This window comes from Falco punctatus (genome assembly GCF_963210335.1).
Source record: "Falco punctatus genome assembly, chromosome: 8".
NCBI lineage: Eukaryota > Metazoa > Chordata > Aves > Falconiformes > Falconidae > Falco > Falco punctatus.
The window spans coordinates 62,151,669-62,169,547 of record NC_137588.1 but is presented as its reverse complement, the minus strand read 5'-3'; the positions used below and the strand labels follow the sequence as shown (position 1 = coordinate 62,169,547).

The 17,879-nt window shown below is 40.7% G+C and overlaps 1 protein-coding gene across 1 annotated transcript; it reads right to left on the bottom strand.

Annotated features, from left to right (window-relative positions):
• Nucleotides 1-1,218: 1,218 nt before the first annotated feature.
• On the bottom strand, nucleotides 1,219-17,864 carry PPP2CA (protein phosphatase 2 catalytic subunit alpha). The gene is made up of 7 exons (XM_080400495.1): nucleotides 17,565-17,864; nucleotides 5,115-5,324; nucleotides 4,437-4,610; nucleotides 4,156-4,245; nucleotides 3,675-3,836; nucleotides 2,791-2,909; nucleotides 1,219-2,032 (listed from the first exon to the last, which is right to left on the bottom strand). Exons 1-7 carry the CDS (start codon nucleotides 17,664-17,666, stop codon nucleotides 1,960-1,962), a joined length of 930 nt encoding a protein of 309 aa, XP_080256621.1. The 5' UTR covers nucleotides 17,667-17,864; the 3' UTR covers nucleotides 1,219-1,959.
• Nucleotides 17,865-17,879: the final 15 nt, after the last annotated feature.

Here is a 17,879-nt window from a genome sequence, read left to right as displayed (position 1 = left end):
GAGCAGATGAGTCACACCAATTAAAGTAGCAGAAAACAGAAAATAGGGTGAAGTCATTACTCTTGAAGGAATGGTGTCAATTAAGGCACAAAGTTCTATCTACAAAAACATTTAGAGAGAAAGGAATTTGAAGGGAGCTACTCTCTACAGCAAAGGATTATTTTTTCTTAATAGTGATCAAAGCAAAAGTTCCCGAGATACTAAAAAAAGACACTTCAGATGCACTTATTTTTGGTATGCGCTTCTTCCTGTAGGAGATCAAACTGCAGAAGACTGAATGCTCTCCAGAAACCATTTGGAATCCAACCTACAGGACAAGTCTGAATTTTTGCTGAAGAAAAAAAAAAAGGCACCACTTAAGCCTTTCAGAAAAGGGATGAAGTAATGCTTGGTGAAATGCAGCACCTTCTTTGCCAGTTGGAGAATTAAGCAGTCCTCCAGCAGAAAAGCAAGAAAGCCCCCGAAAACATGTCTAGGTCTAAGCCTCCAGGTAGGATGGACATCTGCAAAATATCTGTATTTTCCCTTAGAAGCAAGCAGTGTAAAAAAATAAAAATCCTCCATGTTGTTGCAGAATCTACATTGTGCCCAAGGAATTTAAAGTCTCTTAAACAATATGAATATTAAGAGTCCTCTATTAAAGCAACAGCCAGGTACGTCTTTTCAAGATATGCCCAGGAAATTTCAAGCACAAGCCTTAAGAAGGCATAAAATTTGAATTTGTTTTGAACAACAGAATCAAATTGGGATTCAAATTCTGAAACAAGTCAGTAGAAAGGAAATATTTTAACATAAGTTAACATAAAACACCAGTATTTTTCAGAATGGAAGCTTGGGCAATACACGTAGCACTAAATTTCAAGTTATTTCCTTTAATATTTAGAAAACTGGTTTTATTCTTAGTTTTTCAGAAAATGATTTTAAGTATTAGCACCTACATTGTAAATAACTCAAAATTCGATTTACACTTGAAGAAAAGCCACGCTCACTCAACCAAGTGGTCCTGTATTCTTCCATTTTTAAATATTTCAGCAAAGCACCAAGAGGGAAAGAGAGTAACACATTAGTATCAGTAAGGTCTGTCCTCAGCTGCATGACGACATAAGACCAAGCATCTCCCTGGGACAGAACTCAAAGGATCAGTTTTCCAGCACACCTCCAATCACTTCAGTTTTAGTTATTTAAGGTGGAAAATTCTATGCAAATTTCTAAAACCCATCCAGCTACACGTTAGTTTATTAAACCAAAGTTGACCTGTGATGCAATTAGGATTTGACATTTTTCCATACTTAGTTCACAAGTTTATTATGAAAAACACTGCAGCTCTGTCCTGCAGTAACATTGTTTTACAGAAAAAAACAGTTCTGTTCAAAGTAATTCACTATCCTTGGACAATTACAAGGGACAATATGGTAGGGCAAAGAGTGGAAGAGGGAACTGAGTGCAGACAAAAAAAAAAATCAATACAATTAAATTAAACAGTATTCCCTGAAAATAAAACAAACAAACAGTTTCAGAACAAATATGAGGCCTTGGTACTTATTTTAAAAATGTTCTTTAAGCTTCAATGATTGTTTGCTGCTACCCTTATCTACAGTCATGCTGAATAAAGCTATAGCTAAATGGAAAGTTAAATGTATTCACGAGGTGTTAATGTCTACATCTTATTATTTGCAGTCTCTCAGAGAAAGCAAAAGTAACTACAAATAGCGCTATGCCAGAAACTGGTTTCTTGACCAACAATGTTGCTTCAGCATGCAATGAACTGATTCATTCTAAAGTGGTCACAGTTGTTGACGACAAGAGGCTTTGTATTTGAATATGGCACGTCTTTTGGTCCATGTGAAAACAAGTTTGAATGTTAAATATTTTCTGACACTTTGGAGTTACTGTTGCTCTTCCCATTTTCTTCAGGTCAACATATGGTTCATGGCAATACTGTACAGGTCTAAAATCTCTTTACAGGAAGTAGTCTGGGGTGCGACGAGTCACATGCGGTTCACCTCTGCGCGGTGCTGGATCAAACTGCAAACTGAAAAGCACAGACATTAATGAAACTGCACGAGTCCCATTTACATGCAAGTATGTTTTATATGTGAAGTGCAGCAGCAGCAGTCTTAACACAGGTAAGTATTTTCACATTTTTTTCAACCAATTAAAGTCTTCTAGAATGAGCATTCAACTTCTTCCACTCCTCCTAGCAGGTATTTATAACCCCCATATTTTAAACTTCTCTTACCGTTACTGTGAAGAACTGGAGAGAAATTAACCTTAGCTTTAAGACTCAAACTGGTCAAACTTTAGCATATTTTAGAGAGATAAAGTCTCCAGTAACTGTGAAAGGGAGCAGTTTACACAATGCTTTTGCCTCATTTACTAGTAAAGTTGCTGCTGAGGTAGTTAATTAGAAATCTCATATAAAAAAGCAGACATCTTAACATCTGAAGAATTCAAAGATTCCAAGTTTCTTGCTCTAGACTGATAGGAGGGCAGTATCTCAGATGTGACAGTACTCCTACTCTGAAATCACATACCTCTACAGTATTTCATTAAACTCATTACACAAAACAAAACCGAGGAGTCATCTTGGTTGAATGCAACAACTGCTCCAGATATTTTACTGCAAGATTTTAGATGCAACTAACCCAACAATTCCAACATTCACTTCACCTCCCAAAAGCATATAGGGGAAAAAAACCCATACTTTAACGTGGTAATTAAGTGGGATCTTGCTACAGCAGTTATCTTAAAATCGTAAGTAATGCAGTTCTCATTTTTAAACATACTTACAAGGAGTATTTTAGAGTATCATCAAGTTCCATAATTGCAGCCTGGTTGCCACAACGGTAACAATAGTTTGGAGCGCTGAAAATCGTTACTACATTCCGATCATGGCACCAGTTGTACCCCTGAAAAGGGGGGAAAAAAAATGATGACAACCAAGTTAATTTGTTGTACCCCATATAAACATCTGACTAGTAATGCACAAAACCCTAAGTGACATTTGTAGTGTCATTTTAAATAAGATTAAGGCTGTATCTTTGTCTTCTTGAGAGAAAAAGGGTAAAAAGGAATTTTGGCCTTCATGTGTTGCTTACTAGTAAGCATAAGCTAAACATATTTATTAAGAAAACCAGCAAGAATTGTCCATTGCATTAGCATTAAAAAATTAAAACGGCACTTCAGCAGTACACAATCTATTCTGAATCTTCAGCTGTGCTTGCCAAAACCAGAATCAAGGCATACATTTAGAAATCTTAACTGCCAGGGATAACTAGAGACTACGAACAAAAAACAGACATCCAAGGTAAAAAGGGAAAATACATCTTTTTTTCAAAGCACAAGCATTTGTGTGCATTTCCTTACCATGGGCCTCAGCATTTATGTTTAAGAACCCTTTTACCTACACAGAAATGCAGTACCACATCCACTACTGAAGTCTGTTTTGGAACATGACTGTAAATTTTCAGAAAAAAGGCCAAAATAAAGGTTACTCTACTGTCAAACTGAGAAACTCCTTTAGTAGCACATGAACACTGTCAGAGTTTCTGGAACACTCTCAGCTGGATCATGAGTTGTCACAGCAGCATATGCACCTCTCTGACATGCAGAGTACGGTATTAATGGACCAACTATACAATCAAAAGTTTAAAGGCACAGGCTATCCTGCTTACCTCCATTACCAACTGATGAGCTCTTGAAACCAACGTAAGGCCATTAGCATGGTTAAAGGTTTCTGAAATATCCTGTCCAAATGTATAACCTGCACCTCGAGGAGAAATTCCCCAGCCACCACGATCATCTGGATCTGACCATAGCAAGTCACACATTGGACCCTAGAAGAGACGTAGATGTTTCGGAAACAGAACGCAAAAAAACCAAAACCAAACAAAACCACAGAAAACCTGCACATAAGCCACCCCTGCACAACTTGTTGCAGCACCTCTTTTAAGACTTAAAAAAACCCCAATGTTGTCTGTCTTTAGGCAAGCACATGCCCCTTATTTGCCTTCAAAGAACTAAACAAGAACAGGAAGACAGACACTTTCATATTGCTAAGCTGGTTTGAATTTCATTTTCGGTCTGTGTACTCAAAGTCCCCATATACATGCTGAATCATGAATCCCATGAGTTTAGAAAATTATTTTTCAGTACCTCATGGGGAACTTCCTGCAAGCGATCAAGTGCTCTGATGTGATCCAGTGTATCTATCGATGGAGAGAGGCCACCATGTAGACAGAAAATCTGGAAGAGTTAAATAGGTGAAGTTTATCTCATTCATTTACATTAATTGTAAGAGTGCAATTGTAATTTTCTAGTATAAATGATTAGGAGAAAATCTGCAAAAGATTCCTTTAAAGCCAAGAGCTGATAGTATAGTTTTAATAGCTTCCTTTACAACTAGTAACATTTAACTTTGTCAAATATTAACGTACCTGGCCATCCACCAAGGCAGTTAGAGGCAAGTAATCAAAAAGGTCTGTAAAGTATTTCCAAACATTTGCATTTCCATATTTTCTTAAACATTCATCATAGAAACCATATACTTGTGTGATTTGCCTGCTTTCATGGTTCCCTCGAAGAATTGTGATACGTTCACGGTAACGGACCTAAACATTAACAGTTTATTTTAGAAGCATTAAAATATGTATGTCTTCCTAAAAAACAGAGTTTGCACCCCTCACCCCCCCTTCACATGTCAATAAATACCAAACACTTTTCAAGATGAAGATTCCATTATAACCTTTGAGAAAAGAAGGGATAATTCAGCCAAATCTTCAGCTGCCAAATACTTTTGAAATTAATTACAAATTTTATTCATCGTTCCTAGTGAACTTCACTACACCCCTGCATCAAACTGATATCTACAAGCAAATTCTTAAATACCACTGCTTCGGCAGGTAGCAAATAAATACAGCACTCATTTAAGAAAAAAATTAGGCTTGCATATGAACACTTAATTTTTTCAGAAGTATCTTCGAAAACTATGCCAACGTTTCAGTTTTTGTACCTAGAACACCAATGTAGTGCAAATCATAACAGATATTAAGTGTCGTCAGGATAGTAATTATATGCATTTCATACAGAATTATACAGCTGAGAAGAAAAGTTACCTTAAGAGCTACAAGCAATGTGACTGTTTCGACTGAATAATAGCCTCTGTCAACATAGTCCCCCATAAACAAATAGTTTGTGTCTGGTGATTTGCCTCCAATTCTGAAAAGTTCCATGAGGTCGTGAAATTGTCCATGGACATCTCCACAGACTGTGACTGGACATCGCACTTCTTGTACATTAGATTCTTTTGTCAAAATTTCTTTAGCCTATAAAACAAAACACATATAAATTGTCAATTTGTCTATGAACAGTCAAAGTACGCTCTACCACTTCCAGCTCTCTACTACCTGCTCTCTTTATGAACTCCTGTCCCCTGCTTGTCTGAAGTGCTTGAGATAAACATTATCTTTACTTAAAATAAGATTTTGCTTTATGCAACCCTGTATTAGTAACAAAAATTTGGTTTGGTGGTTTTTTCCCCCTCCTTGAGGAGGGTATTTCAGAATTAATTTCCAGCATAAGAAAAACATCAGACTTTCTACAAAAACGGTTCTGTGAAGCATAAACCAGCAATTATCACTGCTGGAACTGAAGACGTTCACAAGTATTTGGAAAAATTAAAGTTAGAAATCATGTTAATGTCTTATCTCCAACCCTTCAAAAGCCTGAACTCAGGCATGGCCAAAACTGACACTCTCCCTCTGGGAGGTGAGCACAGCCATATCAGCGCCCAGGGTGCTCTACACTGCCGACACCTTGCTTCAGAAGACTGTTTGCCACCCATCTATACATACATCTTTGAATGCAATGACAAAGGTTCTACATGAAGCAGAAGCAAGAACGTAACTAACATCCAGTGGTACCAGCCACTGCAGAGCAGGTGGATTACCTGCAGAAGCTTCCTGAACAAGTTTTCTGTTTAAGTACATGAGTAACGCCGAGTCGTGTCTTTATAAACTAAAGTAGGGAAAACATCTCTGACACCACCATTTTTTTCCAAAAACTGTATACATTAAAGTTGCAGGAAAAGGCAATGTATATGAAGAAGCACAAGCTAAAAACAGCATTAGAAAGATGATTTTGAAATAACGCAAGAATTCCTTACTGCCATCACACTGCCAGTTGTTACAATTTGTTCTCAGAATAGTCACCAAACATGTGCCACAATAATTTTCTAAATCAAGAGGGTATTAAAAATATGTATAGTAACAAGTTTACAAATTCCCATCTACAAAGATTTCCATGCCTTTCAACTGCTAATGTTCATATTCAGAAAGGATCCCTTTTTACCTCATTCCCAGAACAACAAGAGAATATATAAAAACCATCCTGTATTTTATAACCCAGTGTGTCTACAAGACTTGCAGAAACAGCACCAAATACCACCTATGCACAGGCCACACAATCCAAAAAAACTCTGAAGCACACACCAGCATGAGACACAGACGGAAGTGCAACACTGCATTCATTTTAGGGTCACTTTCTTAACTTTCTCAAACCTAACCTGACAACTAAAGCAGAATACTCATTTTTGGGGGCTTCTGCTCAGCAAAGTAGTAGTTTGAGAAGCTAGAAAAAAATCATCATAATCTGAAGAGCATCATATTTTAAAAGATTAGGAAAGAAAAGATTTGAATTAAAATCTAAACAGTACATTAAATATTGGATATTGACATGAACCGAACTATTAAGAAACATGCTGCTGTGTCCAAGTTTCCACCCTATTCATGAAGCCATTAGGAGGAGAGTGACTGACACTCCCACCCCCAAAAGTGGTGTCTCACTGCTGCTGCACATTGTCCAGGCTAACCACCACGGTCACTGCTTCATAGAAGGAAAGTGCCAGCAACATATAGTTTAATGATGGAGACTCATGAAATCCAACATTTCATTCAACACCAGCAAGAACTGCAAAAATGCCATTGTGGTTAAGCACCCTGCACAACACAGAGATTTAGATATTACAGCATGAGCAACAGAGTTAAATCATTCTGCAGACATATTTACATCAAAAGTCAATCTCATATGACAGTTTCCACTCATGCTGTGCCTTGTACTAAAGATAGGTCATTGCTGGCTTGTGGTAGATGCTAAAAGTGTAGATTTATTTTAAGATAGCCTGACTTAAATTCATTTTAATGCAGTGACACTCACCGGATGTTTTGAAGGTGTTTTAACAGACTTAGCCTCTTAATACACTGTTAAATTCTGAAGCATTAGCCATATTAATTCTCCTTTTGACACGAAACGTTACAGATGCTTATAGTGCTTCGATACAAAATGACGTACTCTTTTTATTAGAATGCTTTCTACCACCATATTTTCTTAACACAATGGAAGCACTGCACAAAGAACACAGCATTTATTTTTCATCAAAGGTATGCAACGTTTATGCTGACTGAGATTAAAATGGCATAGTTCTCAGCATCAGAGCTGTTGCTTCCTCAGTTTTTTAAATATTAAATCACTCAGATAATATGCACATGACCAAACACCTAGATAAGTCAAACAGCTACTCTGATGGAAAAAGACTGTTCCAGGTCAACTTGCAAAACAGCAATCTCTATTTAAATCCTGCAATGGAGGAATGCTGTTGCAAGGATTTCAGTATTTCCACATTCTGAAACAGGTTTTGTGAAATACTGCATTATGAACTGCTTAGTCCATTTACAGTCTTACCATGTCCCATAGCATTAACAGTGGCATATACTGAACTGCTTAAGCGGCGTACTTCCTGCTACAGAAGAGGTTCAGCAGAGCTCAAAGTGGAAACAGTAACACCCTGAAAACAAGCCACCAACCCATGGTCCCTAGTCCATCAACCATACCCAAATTTCCACATTAAATGCATTCTTATAAAAGGGTAAAGCAAAAAGTTTTAATATTCTGTAATATAACAAAAACGCAAGTTGGTAAGACAACAGTATGTGTAATGCTACAATTTCACAATGGCAAGCTATCACTAACACTATTACTGAAGTACCCGTGACCCTAACTTTGTACTGCACTACCCACCACCATGTGTAACCTCATCTGGTTCCACTCCCTTTTTGTTGATCCTTTCCCTGAGATCCACAATGATGCTACTTGCTCAGCCACGTCATACAACTCCCTCCCAGTCCATCCTCTGCCCCCCACAAACTGGATTTCCCACCAGCAGCTCTCCTACACTTCCTCATGGAAAGGAAGCAGTAAAGCATTTTTCAGCAGAAGACAAGAGTCCTCCTTGGGCAAATCACCTGATGAAGGAGAACCAAGAAGAGACACACACACCAGATTCCTTGTACTTCCAAAACCCAGCGACCTATTTATTCAAAGGATAATAGTGCAACACTCTGTAGTATTTTGACATCAACGTTTTGAAAGAGCCAGGTTTCATTGCCTATCACCAGGATAAACAATTATGGAATTCTGAAAAATATTTTTCGGAACACTTATTAGTGCTTTTGTTTTTCAGTCTTTTTTCCAGTTCTTGCCGATTCTTAATATTAAGACAACCCTGAACATCTATGTCTTCAGTCCCTGTAAGTACCCCACATGACAAAAAGTTTAACTTGTGGTGGTATTCTAAGATTTGAAGTAGATTAACTTCAGCAAAAGCTTGCTATCAACAGCCTACTACATTACAGTTATAAGACCCTGTCTCCAAATCAGCTTAACTATTTTTTCAGCATTACACACTCTTGGGTTTCAAAGTGATAACAGATACAGATTAAGACTGAAAAGAACCCACTACTTCAAATTGATAAATGCTAATTTTACAGCCAAACACCAGCAAAGTCTAATGCAGAGAAAACATGTAGCTGTAAGACCTAGTTGCACAAGAAGAGCGCAAGAACCACCGAGTAAAATACTGTCATGCACAAGTGCTGAGGTGGAAAGGCACAAATTTTACTTAAAGCAACCTCAAAGTTAAAACCAGCACATATCAAATACACTTCAGCTTAGTCATAGTGACTGGCATTCATTCCTATTTGATACATGAAATATTGCCTTACTCATCCATTTCGCTGGAAAGAGGCAACTTGTACAATCCCAGAACACCCAAAAGACAAGAATAAAACCAGTATTGGTTTCAACACACAAGAAACCAACAATTTTTCACTTTATTGTAAAGCAAGTAGCACTGCATAAAAATGCAACCTAGTATTTAAGAATTAAAACATTCCTGGACTGCTGCACATCTTCTAAACGGCCAGATGAACAGTAAAGCACTGTTTTGTTGCCTTTGTTTACAAAAGACATCTTTTGTGCAAAACACTGTTCTTAAAATACAAAGATTAGCTTCATTGTTTTGAGACAATGTGAGATACAAGTGTAAACTGTGTTTTATGATGAACAGTCAGGGATAAGAATTAAACAAATTGTACGACCATACAATTTTTAGATCTTCACAATTTTGTTTAATGAGATGCAGGGGTTGTTTGTACCCAGAGGCATCTCCTATTTCCCTTGTTCCCTGCATGTGTTTATCCTATATGCCACAGTTTAAGGCTCAGAGTCAAGTCCCGTAAAGGCTATAATCCATCCGTTCTCTTTCTCAACTCACTCTACGCTAAGGACAAGCAAGTTTCCCTCATGAGGGGAGTACATGATCACCCTCGCCTCACAGAATTAATTTCAAGTAGTCCATTTCTAAAAAATCCTCTGAATTAATCTGTACCCAAATTCCTTTGTGTTTCTAGAACATACCAGGTATTTCTCAATTTCTCCTACTCCTTCTTAGGTCCATACATTCTAACAGGAGCTCTGACAACTCAAACCAAGTATCTACCCTGAAAAATTCTGGGGCACATAAAAAAAAAAAAAAAGCAGTAAACATCACTATGGCTTTGTAGAATTGTAGATCAATGCTTGAAACTGCTGCACAGCAGCAAACCACTGCTATAAAGCACTTATCAAAAGATTACCACTAACTCAGTAAAGGAAAGACAACCATTATTTTCATTAGACAACATGGCTCCAAAGTCATGGTTGCAGATGGTAATGTGTCATTCTTGGCAGACCAGAATTCACACCTGCAACCCACCATGCTGTCTAGTAAAGTGTGCGTTAAGAAGCATCCACTGTAACCAAGGGAGGAAAAAAAAAAAAGGAAAAAAGGTAATTGTAGTTACCATAAAGATATTCTGACGAAATTGAAGACTTCAACCACACCCCTAACTTCCTGTCATCAAGATGCACAGGATATGACTAAAGGCACAATGACCAGCTAATTGGGATGAACACTGGTTTTAGCTGGCCTGGCCAAATATCGTGGCCTGGAAAAGATTCCAAGCAAAGTCATCCATTACAGTCAGCAAGTCTTCTGCAGAGGGAATACATTTGTTTCTTTCAGTTTAAGGGTTCCCCCCATCCCTTACTTGCTGAGGGAAGAGTACATGTTCAGACAAAAGATGGGCTCACCATTTTTAGGGCAAACTGTATTTTCATTCGCTGTCTGACATTTTAAACAAACTAGAGAAATGAGGCTTTCAATATCACCCTTCTGTGAAGAAGGTACAACAGCAGTCAGATTACATATAACACAAATGGGAAACTGATTTATGCTGCACTTCAGAATCCACTAAGGAGTTCAATATGAATGTGTAAGTAGGAACAAAATTAAAACACAAAGCTCCTCATTGACATTTAATTATTTAGTATTCTGAAGTATGTAAAACCAGGATTTCCATCCACACAGAAGCAGCCACAGCAGAAAAATACTCTTTTCCCAGGACTGAAACAGAAGATAACCAATCTGCTTTCTCTGGTTTCATGACTAGTGCCTACGCTTCTATTTCTAAGCTCTTTCACTACCAGTGATACTGAAGGTTTCAAAGTCAGTGAAGGAAAACAAGGCATACCTGGTCAGAGAATCACAGTGTAGCTCCTGGGAACATGGGTGTCATGATGTGGTCACTACATTCGTAGCCCTTAATTTTCTCAGGACAGGGTGAACAGAACTAACAAATTAACTTAAAAGTATCATTTCAATTCAAAGTGCACCAAATTAGCTATAAAAAGTTTAGTAGCTGATGTTATCACTGACAGTATTTGTCATATACACTGATGTATTTGTTAGAGAACAAGAACAGGCAATTAAGTAGCCAAAAGAACATAAAATATGATCTGCTTTGTACTCTCAAAACACACAAAGTACCCTTCCTTCACTGCTCTGCAATTCAGCAACAACTGGGCCCTTACTCTTCCAGTAATTTGTTTGGTTAGAAGAGGACAGTTAAACACAAGATGTTAGCCAACCAAAAGACCAATACTAATGCCAGTACTGCATGCAACATTAAATGACACAACCACCTTCCTTTTTCTCATGCAAATCCTAGAAGGTCTACAAGAAAGCATGCAGGCAGTAAACTTTTGCCAAATAACCCTCTATTCCTTTGTATTACAAAGTAATGACTGACACCATTTGCAGTCTTGATAGTCCCCTCAATGCTTCAGTTTGGAAAAATCATTAGCAGTCTTACATACTCAGCATAACTGAAAGGAGTTTTCTTTCCCCCAGAGGCAGATTTGGGATAAGGAAAGGGGAACTACTATTTAAGTATCAGTGGTTGACAAGACCAGATGGAAAATGAGAATAGAAAGGGGCTCCTCTGAAGGAACTCAATGTCCTTATGTTGCTTCATACAAAAGACCTTCATGTCTTTAACTATAAATTAAAAGTAAAAAGAAGTCTAGAAGTCTTTTTTAAAAAATACAGGAGGCCAAATAGCTGAAGAAATCCTGATGCCTTCCTCTCTAGATGGAGTTCTGAAAAACACTGCAACAGCAGTAACGCATGAAGCTGACCACATATACAGAGATGGCCTTCAGTCCTGTCTGCAGACAAGCCGTATTCTATCATTCAGTCATTAAAAAAGAAAGAGGCTAAAGCTATTCCCCAGCTATTTGTGCCCAATATCTGTAAGTCCAGCTTCATGCAGTAAACTCAGAAGGTTTTTTAACTCTTTTGCTCAAGTAACTCCAACCACAGCTACACACAGTCACGTTAAAGGTACAGTCAGGATACCTGTTGGAGGATGGGGTGAGGCACATGCCTCAAAACTCAAGAAGTATAATTCAAAATCAAAAGCATGGAATACCTATATTGGAAGGTATTTTCAATACACCCAGCAGAAATATTGGAAACCTGATTACTGAGCTCCAGTATTTATTCTTTAGCCAGGAATAAGCTGTTTTTCCAGCTTAACACACCACCTAAAGAAAAGGAACAGAGGGCAAACACTGCTTTACTAAATGTAGGTGTAGTGTTTAAGGGTCCCTAAGCAAGGATGGAAATTCAGTCACTGCTCCTTTGACTCCCTTCACACAGCCTTTTGTACGAGGCCTCCTTAACTTGTGCCAGACACAGCCAGACAGGTTAGGTTATTACCCTGTTTAAGGCAACCCAGATGACTAACTGAAAATGGCTAGGGAGCAATCACAGAGCAGCACTGTCATCAGATCTAAGGAGGCAACAGCCCCACCACAGGTAGATTTGGAAGAGGACATCAATCTACAGCCTCATCTATGTCCTGAGCCTTAAATTGGTAGAACTCAAGTAGGAACCTGTTCGACTTACGAGTGCTCACTTCTGTTATCTTAAGCTATGCCCAAAATAGCTTTTAAAACAACACACACACACACAAAATCTTTCATTCCTATCCGATCACAACTAACGTAATTCAAAAAAGAAAACCTGAATGGCTAACTGCCAGCACAACTCAATTTTACGGAATTTCCTAGAATTGAAAAAAATTAGAAAGCTGCTCATGCTCACATACAAGACTTAATTCTCATATGCACGTCAAAATGCTATAAATATAATCAGAACTAGATGAGAAGGCTAGGAAGGTTGATGCTTCAAGTGCATTTTGTGTAAAGAGACAATTTCCATTTTATATTACCAACCATCACCAAAAAAACCCCACATAACACTGGGAGTGAAAGGATTTTTTTTTTGTGGAAGTATTCCAGAATAATCTAAAACCATTATTAAAATGTCACAAAAAGCTTTTCACAATACACCTGTAACTCTTCAGAGATGGAAGGTATAACTGTACGCACCATCAATGGCTCGATCCCTGGGTACATTCAACAAAGCAGCAAAGGAGTCCTAAACCATCTTCTCGTCTCCCACAGCCCCTGGAACAATCGAAGCTGGCAGTAGTTCAAGGGTTCCCTGGTTAGTGAATCCAGAAGCCAATGCAGTAGTAAGAAAGAACTAAAACACTGCACCTTCCAGACCCATGTTCCTTCCTCTTCTGCCGGGGATAGGTGTGCAGGGACACAGAACGTGTCCAATACACAGCCCACCACACAGAAACTCTCGCTAGCAGGGATTTCTGTTGAAGCAGGTTTTTTCAGTTGACTTACCGCAAGTTCAGACAGGAACATTCATTTTTACAATCACTTAGTCTGAAGACCAGTTATATGTGATGGCTGCATGTAAAGATACAGGAATGCAAAAAGCTAGTTTATGGAAAAGCCCTTGCAGATGCAGCTGGAAAGTTTAAAATATTCACTTCTGGCCAAAAATAATTGAAGAAAAGTAACTCCCCAACAGCAGAGGATACAGAGACAACATGTGCCTGTGAAAAGCGACAGGGCAACAACTCAGGGCAGTAATAGCTTAAAACACAGGAGTGAGATCCACAAAACTTGCCAGTCCTGTGCATGACAGGAACTGAACTTTGATTGCAGGGACAGGGGTTTAACCCAAAAGGACGCTTCATCAGTAGCATACTGCCTTCCCCGAACTAAGACGCTTAACGTAAGCTGAATGAGAGTACAAGCAGCTCACACAGTTGCAGTAGGTACATGCATGTTTGGTTAGTTCTCATCTGCAATTAGTCTCAGAAAATGTGATTTGGAAGATCCGGTGTTAAACAAAGGTGAAAGTTCTGCAACAGGAAAAAAAATTTAGAAAAACACACCATTAACAAGGTACATAGCAGAGATCAGTATGGCCTGGAAACATAATTATAGATTAGCAGTGATGACAAATCAAAACACAAATGTAACCAAGATCATTGTTACAGATCAAAAGCTGCAGGAGACAAGGCTTGAAACAAGGTTTCTCAAGTGCCTTTACCAGTATCAGCCCTTCACACAGTTTAAAAAGGGATACCTTCTGAAATAACCAATGGAGACTCTATCCACAAACTCAACTCATTCTTTTGTAACATTTTTAGACTGTCATCCCACCTTCCTGAGCAATGTACCACACCTCCACCTCCTGTGATAAAGGGTATTTATACACCAGTGAGGAGACAAGATCATTTCCCTCTACTTTCACACAAACATGGAAAAGAACATTACTCCAAAACAGCATCCTTTCATTCAAAATGGCCAGTGGAAAAACCCTCACCTGACAATAAAGGACTTCCTCTCCTCTGTTCACAGACAACAGTCAATAATTCATCATTAACAGGACAAACACTAGGGATACATAACAGTGACTATATGGTGTACATTTTGACCACGTCTTCAAAAATTACGCTTACCAAATCCTTAAGCAAAGCACACACAATTGGTCACACAACCAGTGTGCCATAAAATAGCACATATTAAGCCTAGAATAACTTAACTGCCACTCAGAGGCTCCTATATTTTCAAATCATCAGTGAAATAATTTGTAACCATGAATAATACATAATGCTTCCTAGACTTAGAAGACATTTCTGCCCTGTTAACCACCACCATCACCCAGGTAACCAGGCACAATGTTGGATGCACTAAGAAAGTTAACTGGGATGCAGGAATGGCCACACTTAATTATCATGTTTGTAAATAGCTGGTATGTTCTTTAGGTATCAATACCGAAATACAAGAGAGCCCTTAGGCTTATTCTTATTAGACAGGCACCAGTCTGCACACATGATGTCCCAGCAGATCAAGAAATACCAGTCAGGAAGATCATCCAATCAGATAGTGTTATGGGGGGAAAGCCCTCGCAAAGATATTTTTATTTATTTCTTTATTTTAACTAGCCCTAGTTACAACTCAGTGTGGTGAAGAATGACAGTTTATACCTAGTAGGGTCTTTATCTGTCATTAGGAACAATAGCTATATTTCACACTGTCCTTAACACATTAAGCTATTTACAGAAAAACATAACCTTTGGGTGTGATTATGTCAACGAAACTACTCAAGACAATTGGAACACGAAGCACAACTCTGCAAAGTTTCTGAGAATCAGTGCTGGAAGCACGGAAACACACTAAAGCAAACGCTGCCCTCTCAGCAGGAAGACACAGAATTCAACTAATGCCCGGCTTTCACTAACACAGCTTCTCACTTGATGGGGCCGAGACAACTTTATGGAAAATTCGACTTCAGGGGGCCTACTTCCAATTCCTTGCGTCAGCAACCATGCAGAAACTCTTAACTACTCTTAGCAGGGAGTCCCAGTAAATCCACCTGTAGTTACCAGCACAAATCATTTTTTGTTAACATAAACAGCTACGAGGCTGTACTCCGTGAAGTGCTGACCGCAGATCATCCAGAGAGGGAATTTCTGCTCAAGCACAGTATCGTGCTACCCAGAAAAATACTACTGTTGGTCTGGAGCTGGCTCATATCCATCCAACTGGAGGTTGCTGCTAAATGGTATTTTTCAGGTAGACTTCTCTCACGCATTCTTGTGGTCTCTCATCTCAAAACACAGCAGTTAGACACACAACTTTCTGTGACGTTTCGTTTTCTCTACCATTATTTTGGTGACGAGCATCACACATCCAGAAACGCAGCTCATTTCCATTCCTCACTGGGAAAAAATGAAAATATCATCTTGCACAACAGTGATGACTGAGACTGCAGTATCTTCTGTAAGGAATTTCTAGTGGTATGCCTACTCACCTATCGAAAACTCCCAGTAAACTGAAAGGTTTTTGTATATTCCTCATGCTCCTGCAAGTTACCATGCAACCTTACAAAACACCCACACTCACGTGGTATTCAGGACCCTGCATCAGCACCAGTTTATAAATGATGGTGAGTGGAACGCTCACCTCTCCAACAAAGTAATACAAGGAAGAAGCTGGACCGCTGTCATTAGACAGCCACATGAAAAACAGTCAGGCAGTGACATTGCCACTTGCTTGCAACACAGTTTAAAATACAGAGACTGTATCAAATGGTAACAATTTTAAGTTGCTGAAGTATCAGTGAACTAAAATTTGCACTCACCCTAAGCACCCGCCTCACCAAAACACACTGGAAGTTCTTTAATAAGTTCATGGACAGTCCTCTGGAAACAATTTGCTTCCAAAACAAAGTGCTGTAGTATTTGAAGGCATGATGCCAAATTTAAAATAGTCTAATTACTTCTCGTGGCAGGTACGCAGGCTTCTTTAGAAGCCGGTATATCAATAACTTCCCATATTCTTCCATTTCCAGTCCCCGAACAGTCCACAAATATTACTTCCTTCAGTCTATAAATGCAGGAATACAGAAAACCTCTAGTAACCAAAAAAACTGCTCAGCTATTAAGTTACATCCAGAATTAGAATCCAATTGCAAAATGCAGCTGGATGCTACTAGGACAAATTTTTCCTTCAGTTTCCAGAAGGCAATCTATCCTGGGCTGATTTTGAGACCTTCCTAAACTACAGATGTCTCAATCAACACAGTACTCTAAACATTTTCAATCCACCATCACAAAAATAGCTGGTGGCATGGGATCTCAACTGTCTATCCTGTGAATTTCCTGAAACCCAGAACCTTATTCACAGAAACCGAAGTTCTAAAGGCAACCTACCTTTTCATTGATTATAAATGCGTCTGTGCTTATTTATATGAGAAATGAAAAATCAAAGCCGTAACATTCAAGCAGCAGCTCTTCACCCCGTGTAATCTTCTACCGATTACCCTGAGCTTTTATTTTCATTGTAATAGCTTACACTTTTTGGGCTGCTTTAACATTTCAGCCGTATCATGAGAGCGCGTCGCGTTGATTCACTCGCGACCCTCCGCACAGGACGGGCGGCCGCGACCCTGCGGCGGGCACAGCTCCCCCGGCCCCAGGGAGGGAAAGGCGGCGGGGAAGGGCCGGGGCCGCCCGCCCGCCGCGTCCCCGGGATAGCGGCCCTGCTCGGGGGTCTCTCCCGAGAATCCCGGCCGCGGCGCCATTTTAGGAGGCGATGAAAAGGCGGGAGGCGGAGCCAGGCACCCAGCGCAGCGAGAGGGGGCGCGGATCCGCCCGCGGAGGGGCCGCGGCTCGCCCGGCGCCCCGGCCCCGCTACCCCCGCCGGCGGCTCGGGCGCCAGCCAGCCCCGCGGCGGCGCCCGCCAGGTCCCGGCACCTCATCCCGCGGCCCGCCCGCCTCGCCGGCCGGGCGAGAGGCGCCTCCCCCGCCCGGCAGCACCTTCCCGGGCGCCCGCCTTCCCACCGAGAGGCCGCCTGGGCCCCGCGGGCAGCCCCCGCCGGGCGCCGCCTCCCCGCAGCGCCCCGGGCCCCCACCCTCCGCCCCTCACTCGCCGGCAGGGAGCGGCCCCGCCGCCGCCCGCTCGCCGCCCCTCACCTTCTCGCAGAGGCTCTTCACCTGCCCCTCGGAGAGCTGCTTGCACTCGTTGAGCTGCTCCACCCACTGGTCGAGCTCCTTGGTGAAGACCTTCTCCTCCATCCCGCTCTCCCCCACCTCACCGGCTGCCGCCGCACCACCCCGGAGGCCCCTGCGATCCGCGCTCCCAACGACAGCGGCCGCGACGCGGCAGGACGGGCGGGCGAGTGCGGAAGCGACCCGGAGCGCTGCGAGTGGGGCGGCCGGCGCGGCACCCTCCGCTGCTGCAGCTCTGCCGCCCGCTGCCTCGCACCAGACCGTGTAATGGCCGCCGCT